General features: G+C 38.0%; 1 protein-coding gene across 5 annotated transcripts in view; it reads right to left on the bottom strand.

The window, feature by feature from the left end:
- PPP2R2A (protein phosphatase 2 regulatory subunit Balpha) overlaps positions 1–12,157 on the bottom strand; it is an 81,270-nt gene that overhangs the window by 9,900 nt on the left and 59,213 nt on the right. For all 5 annotated transcript variants that reach the window (XM_015145008.3, XM_015145009.3, XM_077943282.1 and 2 more), the window contains 2 exons: positions 6,131–6,296; positions 555–667 (listed from right to left, as the gene is read on the bottom strand). In XM_015145008.3, the coding sequence (XP_015000494.1) occupies positions 555–667; positions 6,131–6,296 (279 nt within the window). The remainder of the gene's footprint in view (positions 1–554; positions 668–6,130; positions 6,297–12,157) is intronic.

The following is a 12,157-nucleotide window of genomic DNA, read 5'->3' as shown; positions in this document are numbered from 1 at the left end:
GAACTGATGTTGATCCTTTCAAAATGCTGAAGAAAAATGAACAATGTGGATAATATATCTTCTTTTACTGGTAGCAATACTATTACAATTTGCAGTTCTTAGTTCCAATATTTTGCTTGAAAGACATGCCAAGTTAATAAATGTTTATGGTTCAAATTAAAGAGGCTAAAAAAAAATTAACCCATAACATCTAACTTTGGGTATTTTTTAGCTACAACTAGAAGATTTGATCTATATCTACTTTTTTGATTTCCAAAGAAAATTTATCTTGAAACTTGACCTTGTAGTAGCTAACATGACAAACCAGAGATGAAGTCTGATGGCATGAAACACTGTCTTGTGTTTGAGTCCTGCTTCTGTCCCTGGCCAAAGTGAGACCTCTATGTAAGTCAGTTTCTATGTTTAAATGAGTTACTCAATATTCTACCTGATTACAGAATTATTGGGAAAGGGGAGACAGACTATAATTATTCCTATTCAAGCTCTGCTCAGGATTTGGGCTATATAATATGAATACAAACACTATCTGTGACATTTTATTCTTATGTACTTACTCGTAGTGTAGTAACTGTAGTAGGATCTCTATACCTTCCATCTTCCTCTTTCAGGTTATACCCTTCTGGTCTTTTGTCCCTTTCACTGATTTTCCATAATTTTATTGTTTTATCTGGGAAGAAAATAAAGCAAGCCCTTAAAATAAAAGGGTAATACTGAAGAAGAAAAACATTTTAAGGCATTTAAAATATGCTATTTCACATTTCATCTAAAAGGATTCCATGGAAAAAAAAAACAAAAAAACCCTAAGCTGACTTACTAAAAAATTTCCTATTAACAGCTGAATACCACACACACATAAAGTACAAAGATCACAAATTTATACATTAGTGGCACTCATATAAATTCCATGTGATAGTCAAATCAAGTCACAGGTCTCTATCCCTATCCCTTAAAAGTAATTAAAGCTAGAAGGAAAAACTTGATATGCATGTGTGGTGTATGCAAACACATGTATGTCTGTAGATACATGTACACATACACTCCATATACGCTCAGTATTGAATTTCGTATCAGGGTTCAGAAGTAGGAAACAGGGCCTGAAGAAAATTGATTAAAAGCATATATCCCCAAGTCCTTCAAGAAGAAACCAAATTCCTAGGTATCAAGGATATATAAAATGGCATCTGTTTAAAAACAAACTTTTGTTTTACAATTAAGTTTAGATTTACAGAAAAGTTACAAGAATTGTAGTGTTCCATATATCCTTTACCCAGTTTCTTCTGTCAACATCTTACGCAACCGTGGTACGTGTGTCAAAACTAAGACATCAACTTTGTATATTACTATTAACTCAACTACAGACTTCATTTGGAGATTTAACCAGGTTTTCCACTAACATTCCTTTTCTGTTCCAGAATTGAAACCACACCGCATTTAGTCATCAAGTTTCCTCAGTCTCTCTGCCTTTACGTTTCTCAGGCTCTCCTTGTTTTTCTTGATCTTGACAGTTTTGAGTATTGGCGGTGAGGTACTTTCTAGAAAGCATATCCCTCAACTGGATTTGCCTGCTGTTTCCTCATGATCAGATTGAGACCATGGGTTTTCAGGAAAAGAACACAGAGGTGAAGTGACTTCTCACAGCACTGTTCAAGGGGATACAGCAGTATCAACATGACTTACAGCTGGTGGTGTTAACTTTGGTCATTTGGTTAAGACAATGTTTGCCAGGCTTCTCCACTATACAATGACTCTTTCACCCTTGCCATATTCTATTCTTTAGAAGTAAGTCACTAAATCCATCCTGTACTTAAAGGGAGAAGTAAGTTATACTCCCTGTAGGGAAGAGTATGTATCCACGTCTTATTTAGAATTCTCCTGCAGGAAGCATCCCTTCTCTCCATTTATCCATTCAATTGTTTATTTGTATCACTATAAGCTCATGCACGTTGATTTAAAACTGTTATAATCGTAAAATAACATTCTTATAGAAAAGTATCATATTCCTAATGATCTTTCATAAGCAAAATGGTATAACATAATTGTTTAAAACAGTATATAAAGCCATTTTATAAAAACAGTTAAAAACAACTCAGAGAGATGCCAGTGACTCTAGCCTGGTAGTCTCTGTATCGTAGAGAAGAATGATAGTTGCCCCTAAGGATGCCCTTCCCAATGTTGAAATGTAAACAGAGAAAAGCTGCTAACTTTAATAATCTGTAATCTACTATTTCTTCTAAGCCCTATGTGATCTTGCTTATAATTTTCTTGTACTTCAGTCATACATGTTCTATGTGTTAGTTTATATATGTATACAATTTATAGATAGATATGAGCCTAGCCTAAATCTGTATTTTGAGAAGTATTTGTTCTAAAGACTTGCAAAGTATTTGTGATGAGGATGACAACACCCCCACCCCCTCGTCCAGTTGTCTTGTGGCCTGTTTAAATCCATCCTCCTTATTAAAGATCCAAATAAAGAAACCACAATGTACTTATGAAACTTTCAGATGAGATGAAATTGGTTTGTGGTACCTAATATTGTTTACAGGAAGAAAGCTCTTTAAAAAATATTTTTTCCATTAACACAAACACAGGACACATAACGAATTAGGATACATTTTTCAGTACAGGGGGGACAAAGCAGGCAGGAAATAAATTAGTATGTTAACAAATATGACATAAATTTTAAATCAGAATCCTAAGGCTGGGCGCAGTGGCTCATGCCTGTATTTCCAGCACTTTGGGAAGCCGAGGCGGGCGGATTACGAGGTCAGGAGATCAAGACCATCCTGGTTACCACGGTGAAACCCCGTCTCTACTAAAAATACAAAAAATTAGCCGGATGTGGTGGTGGGCGCCTGTAGTCCCAGCTACTCGGGAGACTGAGGCAGGGGAATGGCGTGAACCCGGGAGGCGGAGCTTGCAGTGAGCTGAGATAGCGCCACTGCACTCCAGCCTGGGCAACAGAGCAAGACTCCGTCTCAAAAAAAAAAAAAAAAAATCTGAATCCTTATGTTCTATAGCAGTGATGTTTTACTGGCTCGTAAGACAACGTATGTGAGAATAATCAAACTCCATAAAACTGTATGTAAGATTATGTAAAAACACAGTTTTCAGTGGAGGGGTTATTAGATTCTCAAGATCTGTTCCTTCCAAAACGACCACTCTGTGGTGTTCCCCTGAATTATCAACAATAATAACTAAAGGCATTGGAGAAGCTGCAGAAGAGAGTTCCTCTCACCACAAGCAGAGGGTATGAGCAGGGAAAACCACGCTGCCGTTTCCTTTGTGGGAATGCAGCTTTATGTAAGACCCTGAAAACTTCTTATCAAGCAGTTAAGACACATCCTATTTATGAGTGTACTTTATATTGCCAATGCAAAGATTTTTATAAGATTAATTTTGGTTAATCAAACCTGGAAAGTTTGGTAGTCGTAGTTTTTATATAGACCCCATTACACTGGTGGAGGGGGGAGGTGCGGGACGCGGAGCGGAGGGTGGTGCTGGTACTATGCTTACAGAAAAAACTCACAGAGGCCGGGCGCGGTGGCTCACGCCTGTAATCCCAGCACTTTGGGAGGCCGAGGCGGGCGGATCACAAGGTCAGGAGATCGAGACCACGGTGAAACCCCGTCTCTACTAAAAATACAAAAAAAAAAATTAGCCGGGCGCGGTTGTGGGCGCCTGTAGTCCCAGCTACTCGGGAGGCTGAGGCAGGAGAATGGCGTGAACCCGGGAGGCAGAGCTTGCAGTGAGCCGAGATCGCGCCACTGCACTCCAGCCTGGGCAACAGAGCAAGACTCCGTCTCAAAAAAAAAAAAAAAAAAAAAAAAGAAAAGAAAAAACTCACAGAGAAAAATACACAAAATATAAAAGATATCACTCAGAATCAACAGATGTTGACATTTTTCTCTAAATTTCCTTCTAGTTTTTCAAATATAGTTAAAGTCCTACTCCTCCCATCCTTTTCCCATCATACCCAGACACAACAGTTCCTACGATTGTCATAATCTGCTCTATCCTTCCACATTGGACCCTATTATTAAGCACTATTTTTAGCATTAAAAAATGCAGCCCCCAGTTAGTTGTATTTTACTTAGTGTTAAGAAACAAAAGACAAAAATCTACAATGCATTCTCTAATGTCTTTAAATAAGATTTAATCCACACAAGTTGAAATGGGATTTGCTTCCAAATAACACCGAGGAGAAGAAGGAGGAGAAGGATTTGAGACACAAATTGACCGTGAACTGAGGAGCATCGGAAGTGGATGATGAGCATGCAGGGCTTCACTATACTATTCTCTTGACCTCAGCCTACATTTAAAAAGTCCTCTTTATAAAAAAGCTGACATAGCCCTGTAAGAAATAAACTGCCATGAAACATTCCAATATATAAAATGTTAACAACACACTTCCCTAGGAACATTTATTCTATAAGTAGAAATTATATAAATGGTTTAGTTATGTATCATCTGATGTCAAAGAACAAAATATTTGAAGCTATTTGAAATAACTTAGTTTACCATATAAATTAAAACTGACCCCAGACTAGAAGCTAGCACATGATAGGAGTAAACTGTTCCCTCCACCCATGCTGCTGAGTTACAGGCTTTAAATAGTTACTTCTGTTTATTGTTCTTCTAATAAGGACAAGAGAGGGGAATGCAGTTTATTGTGGAAAGAGAGAAGGCAGAGGGTACGAATCCCAATGGACTGGCTGGGGAGAGCTTTCATGATCAGAAAACTGGGCATCCAAGAGGCGGCCAACACTGATGGCATCAGACATTTGTGAACAGCATTTTTAAGAACTCATACTGTGGACCAAGGGCATCAATTAGATGGAGGAAGTGCTGAATTTCTTCCCCTATTTCATCCCCAAAGTCATTTAAGTTTATATTCTGCAAATGGTTATGGTCTAGGTGTTAAAATTTGCTTTTTAAATTAATAGTGAGGGAATGAGAAAATAGGAGGAGGTTTCCCCTCACCCTAGCACCAACCTCAAAAAAGTTTTAATCACACATTTTTATAGACTACAGCTACCAAGAAACTAAAGTATCTCCTCAGTCACTCTAATGATTCCCTTCAGACTCAAGACTCCAACGAAGTCCAAACAATTCATGGGAAAAGTTTTTTATAAGAACAAAGAAAAAGAACCCAACTTATCATAAAGGATTTCAAATTCTGGTAGAGTCATTACTAACTTTTAATCCTCACTTAACTTTTCTTGGGCCAGGCATGGTGGCTCACACCTGTAATCCCAGTACTTTGGGAGACTGAGGAGGGGGACAGACTGCTTGAGCCCAGGAGTTCAAGACCAGCCTGAGCAACATCGGGAGACCCAATCTCTACAAAAAATGTTTTAAAAAAATTAGCCTGGTGTGGTGGCATGCACCTGTGGGTCCCAGCTACTCAGGAGACTGAGGTGGGGAGATCGAGGTTGCAGTGAGCTGTGATTACACCACTGCACTCCAGCCTAGGCGACAGACATTGTCTCAAAAAACAACAAAAACCTCTCCCTGGGCAAGTAAAACAGTAGGAGAGGAATCTCCTTCCAGCGATGTGGATTGCTGGGAAGAAGGCAATATGCTAATAGGTAGTCAAGTAAGAAGAGTGCTCTGAATGGAGACCATCCTTTGAGTATTATTTTGTATCTGCAGTTAGAAATACTCTGTGTAGAGTTCAGGAACACTTAAAAAGGAGGAATAAATTAACATTTATTGAGCACTTGCACTCACGACATATGTGAAGAGTTACTTAATATTCATAATACTATAATAAAAAATTACTATCTCTACTTCGCTGCTGAGGAAAATTCAATTCAGTGTTAGTAACCTGCCCAAGATTAGGAGACTGAGAAATAGCAGAAATAGTACCTGACCTAAATCCAATGGTATAGCAGCCCATTCTTTTCGCTACAAATTGGGGGTGTAGTAAACAAAAAATTGCTATCTGAGAATCTTTCAGAGAATCTAAAAACTGCAAGTGAACAGTAAAAAAGTAGAGTTTATATTCTGTATAGAAAAAAAGTCCTTTTTAAAATTATCTCTGTTAAATGATTCCTCTCCTAGTCTACAGGATTATGTGCAACAAGTACACACAGTGGGCACATGGAAAGAAAATACATATACTTACCATTGGTAGACAATAAAAACTGAGCAGCATTTTTCTGGGGTAACCACCTAATTTTGTTGATCTTTTCTTCTATTTCTAAACTTTTCAAGTAGTCAAACTCTGGTTCATGGCTCTGGAAGGTGCTGTAAACATTATATTCTCCTCTGCTATGAGACTGGATTTTGTTCTAAAATGAAAACAAAAATATATGGACCATTGTTGAAAAATATTTCAAAATAATCAAATATGTAATCAATTCCAAAGGACCCTGCAAATTCTCGATAGCCCATTAGCTGTGTCTTTATACAATTATATTCTATTTTTTATATTTCTAAAGGCCTTCAAGGATTAAATGAGAAAACTTAAAGGGGAAAAAAGGCTAAATAACACTGAATAAATAAGCTCGATTCATTAGGGAAATAATGATGTTAAATATGGATCAACTGATTGCTTTGATGGTATAGAGGCATACCAATGAAAAAAACTGAGCACCCATAATAAGGGAGTTCATCTAAAGAGTAATGACTAAAGAAAGGCTTGCCCAGAAAGAGCTAGATGAGGCACACCTTCTTTCTCTGCCCACTTTAGGGTCAACTCCCCAATCTGTTACTTAATATGATGTACTGTCTCCTTTTCCTTTCTGATGCCTGCCTTTTGGTTATTTCGCTGCTGAAAGCTTAAAAAAAGGGCTCTTATAAATGAAGGGATCCCATTTGACCCCTGCCTCCCACCCCAAGACTGCTGTTCCAGACAGCTTTGTCACCAATCAAGTCCATATTCAGCACCACCCAGCAATAGCCCCATGCACCCCATCAACTACTACTTACTCGCCTTTAATATGCTTTCTCATCTTATGAACCTGGCACACACTGATGATTAATTTCATTTAGTATTACTTTGAAAGAACATAATTTAAGCTATCTCGTAAAGGGACTACTTATGAACTACTTTGGTTAGCATTAATATCTCAGCAAAAGTGAGAATTATAATATTCAGAATTTCATCTTTTAGCACACGATTAAAAACATTTTCATAAAAAAATTTAAAACTAGTTCAGAGAACCACCTATGGAAAAAGTTTAAATAAAAGAATGAGATTATTATTGTCAACTATTTTAAGTAAAAGTGAGTTATCCAGTGAAATGTTTACGACTTCTTAGCCTATTACTATTCTCCATATCAAAAGGAAACTTCACCGAATCATCTTGAAAGTCTACGTTTTGGGTTGTTTTTTCCAGCAGCCTGACGATCTGGGTTGTTCATTCATGGATGGTTGTATTTAAACCTTTGGACAGCAGTATCAGTTATTAGAGGGCAAGTCTGCCAGTGTTAAGAATGCAGTGTCCCACAAAACGATCCACATACTGGGGACACACAAGGGGTAAAAATCAGACTCAGAGCCTTGGTCTCATCACCATACCCACACACCAAATTAGACAGCCTATTCCATTAACATATATAAATACTCCAGTGTCACCTGAAAGCTCCACATATCTTCTACCTAAAATGACTCACCCAGTCTCACAAAGTTTATCATTACACTTTACAAGGAAAACACAATACCATTAAGCAGGCAACTCGATTTTTAATATAAACCCTGCGTTTTAGACTGGTTTTTCATCTAACACTTAAAGAGACTATAGTATATAGCACCTTGTACACTAGGGCGTAGAGGGATAGACAGAATCCCCACATTCAAGTGACCTGTGTACGTCAAACTTCAGTCAAAGTGGAAACTGGTTACGGTCTACACAATTAAGGTAAGCAGTATGAAGGGCCAAGGGCAAGCCACACATTGTATTTGATGAGTTAAGAAAAGCACAAAACTACAGAAATATTTTCTGAAACAGAACATGAACATCTTCCTGTAGACTCATGGACAACAACATGAGTCTACTAAACATGATCTCTTACAGAATCCAAAAACAAAATCATAGAGATATATGGCAGTTTCAATAGACTGCAAGAAGTTCCATCTCTTTGCAACAGGAAATAAATATATGTATCATAAAAGGAGAAAATTCTGTCTAAAAAGCTCAAGATGCCAGGCTAAGCACATGCACTAGCCTCCCCTCTCCTCTGAAACTTTACTAAAATTATCATAACAGAACTTTTAAAAACAAGTCCACAGGACAAAGAGTAATGGCAGAAATGACAGCAGCAGTAACAAAACAGAAGAGGCTATAAAACATGGGTACAAGTGGTAACTGACAGTAGACTGCAGAAAGCTGCAACAGATTTTCCCTAACACTTTGGGAGGGGATGTTTAGATTATAATGACCATGATAGCATTGTTCCCCACACGAACAAAGGACAGTGAGCAAGCCTGAAATAAAAGAAACATAACCAGATACTCAACACTGAGCCACTCAAATGAGAATGCATCAAAATCAAACAACGTTTTTGTTTTAAAAACCTCTCCTACAGTCATACAGAATTGTGACACATCCTTCAACAATGTATACTGGCTTTACCTGCACAGCATTTTCATCTCCCTCTCTTTTCTTGCTTGCCTTTATGATCACTATGAGAATCATCTTCCTAACCATACAATCTATTTGCATGAAAGTTTCTACGGTAAGTTTAGATGTGCTTTATTCCCCAGCACCTATAACAGTACCTGGCACATGTAACAGGCATTCAATAAAGATTTTCAAAGCAGGACTTAGAATGAGGTATGTCACATACTTTACATACATTACAAACACAGGACACAAAACCAGTATCACACATTTTCAACACAGATGCAAAGAGAATTCACTAAAGGGCATCATAACCAAGTTTTAAAGCAAAGTCATAAAGACTGTGTACTGGCACGAGGATAGACCAATGTGCCAATGAAACAGAACAGATGGCCCAGAAACAGGCCTAAATGATGACAAAGGTTGCCTTGCTGGGCAATGGGGAAAGGATGGTCTTTTCACTAAATGGTGTTGACTAGTGAATAGGTTGACTATTCATAGGAAATAAAATGAAGCTCGACCCCTTCCCTAAACCACTCACGTAAAGTGATTACAGATGAATAAGAGATATAAATGTGAAGGTACAATAATCAAGTCCTAGGATAACACAACCCAAGAGAACTTTTCTGTAATGATAGAAATCGTCTGTATCTGTGTTGTCCAGTATGGTTTTGCCACTAGTCAAGTTGAGCACTAGGCACACACTGAGCACTGAAAATGTGGCTACTGCAACTAAGGAAGTTAATTCTACAATTTATTTTTAACAATTTAAATGTATTTATTTATTTATAAGGTGGTAAGGCTGACTTTATTTAAAGAGGGCCATGGAGACAGGGACCACTGCAACAGGGTCTTGCAGCGGGGGAGAGAGAACAGACTCGATTCCCCATTAATTTAAATAGCCACATGGATCTAGTGGCTACAGTACGAATCATCCAGTTCTAAAACGTAATGGGAATAATTTCCCGGACCTTGGAGTTGAAAAGTATTTCTTATACAGGACAGAAAAACCAGTAACCCTAAGAAAAATACTGATCAACTGTATTATATTAATAATCTCTATTTATAAAAATATACTATTCAAAAAAATGAGAAGGCAAGTCACAGAATGAAAAATACTTCTAAAAAAATGTGTGTGTTTTTTTTTAAAAAAAATGGGGTCTTGCTCTATTGCCCAGCCTGGTCTCGACTTCCTGGGCTCAAGTGATCCGCCCAACTCAGCCTCCAAAAGTGCTAGGATTACAGTGAGCCACTGCCCCTGGCTCCTCCAACAAATGTAACTGAAAAAGAGTTCATCTGCAAAAAGTGTGAAGAAAGTCTACAAATCAGTAAGAAAAATGACACACAACACAGTAGAAAATTATAAGAGATTTCGACAGTCACTTCCAAAAGACAATATCCAAATAGCCAATATAAAAAGCAGCTCTGGCCACGAGTGCCTGTAACCCAACACTTTGGGAGGCCAAGACAGAGGATTGCTTGAGGCCAGGAGTTCAAGATCAGCAACACAGTGAGACCATCTCTACCAAAAAAAGAGAAAAAAAAAATTAGTCAAAGTGTGGCAGTGCATGCTTGTAGTCTCAGCTACTGGGGAGGCTGAAGTGGGAAGGACCACTTGAGTCCAGTAGTTTGAGGCTGCCGTGAGCTGTAAGCGTACCACTGCACACTCCAACCTGGGCAACACGGAAACACCCTGTCTCAAAACAACACAACAACAACTCAATCTCAATGTGAATCATGAAAGTAAGCATGAGGCCGGATGTGGTGTCTCACACCTGTGATCCCAGCACTTTGGGAGGCCGAAGCGGGCAGATCACCTGAGGTGAGGAGTTCGAGACCAGCCTGGCTAACATAGTGAAACTCTGTCTCTACTAAAAATACAAAAATTTAGCTGGGCATGGTGGTGCATGCCTGTAATCCCAGCTACTAGGGAGGCTGAGTCAGGAGAATCGCTTGATCGCAGGAGGAGGTTGCAGTGAGCGAAGATTGCACCAACTGCATTCCAGCCTGGGTGACAAAGTAAAAAGACTTAGTCTCAAAAAAAGAAACAGTAAATACAAACTTAATTCACACCCACAAAGTGTTAAATTTTAAAAGACCGATAATACAACACAAAGCACCGGCAAAGATGTAGAACAGCCATAAAATTTATATACTGTTCACAAGAATAAAATTAGCAGAACTTTTTACTGTGATGTCTGCTAACAGTGAATGCCTATCCTATGGCACAATAATTCTACTCATGACTGTACAGCAAAAAACATGAGTAAGAATGTTCACAGCAGCATTATTCATAATGGATAAACTGTGGATTCCATTTATTCAAAGTTCTAAAACTACAGGCCAAAATAATTTTAAGAAGACAGGCTCATAAAGGAGAGGAAGGGAAAAGAGAAGGGTTTGTGGAAGCGTGGGAAGTTCTATTTCTTGACCTAAATAAATGTGTGCTATGTAATAATCTGCTAGTGTTTTATGTACTATTCTGTGTATATTTAAATAAAGATTTAAAACTATATACCACACATATGTTGCAGCCCCTACGGAAAACAATGTGGAGATTGCTCAAAAAAGCTAAAAATAGAACTACCATATAATCCAGCAATCCCACTTCCAGATTTTATCCCAAAGAACTGAAAAATGGGACCTCAGAGAGGTGTCTGTACAGCAACGTCCATTACAGCTTTATTCTCAAGAGCCAAAAGGTGGAAGTAACCCAATCAATGGTTCCAACAGTCTCTTCATCTCCCTAACTGGGAGGTAGTATTTCAACCTGAGAAAACACTGACAATACATAAAACTAAACATTACAAAGTGATATGTACAACATGAGTCTCCTTCTGTAAAACAAAAATCCCTGAGAAAACCACACACACACACATACATACATTCCCCCCCCACCACCAAAACTAAGCAATAATATTTCCTCTTAAATGAACAAAAAATTAAAAATGTGATAATGACCACTGTTTTAGTGACAAAAAGACAAAGTCACATACTGCTGGTAGAAGTATAAGCTATTCCCACAAGCCAAAAGTTTACTGAACCTTGTCACCTAAGTTATAAGATGGAATATGTTCTTCCCAACTATTCAAGTAACCCTTTCTACTCAGTGGTTCCAATAGTCTCTTCATCTCCCTGACTGGGAGGCAATATTTCAACCTGAGAAAACATAGACAGTACATAAAACTAAACATTACAAAGTGATATGTACAACATGAGTCTCATTCTGTAAAACAAAACAAAAATCCCTGAGAAAACCACACACACACACACACACACACACACACACACACACACACACAGGTGTTCATTCTTCATTCCTGTTATGGGATGATTTTGATTTTATTCTTTGTGGAAAATGATACACATTTTTCATATTTTCTACATTAAACATACTAAGAATAGTCAAGAGTTAAAGGCAACTTCTGAAAAAATTTCACTTAACATTTTGCAACAGCTACTTCTAAATGTAAGTAACTCCACTGTGCTTTTACAGGCTTGGGACCAGAAGTGTTTCAGATTTCACATTTTCTTCCATATTTTAGAATATTTACATATACATGATATTATCTTAGGGAGGGGACCCA

The sequence above is a fragment of the Macaca mulatta genome, chromosome 8 (assembly GCF_049350105.2).
Source record: "Macaca mulatta isolate MMU2019108-1 chromosome 8, T2T-MMU8v2.0, whole genome shotgun sequence".
In the NCBI taxonomy this organism is placed as follows: domain Eukaryota; kingdom Metazoa; phylum Chordata; class Mammalia; order Primates; family Cercopithecidae; genus Macaca; species Macaca mulatta.
Note: the sequence above shows the minus strand (reverse complement) of the source record. Positions and strands in the feature narration are given on the sequence as shown.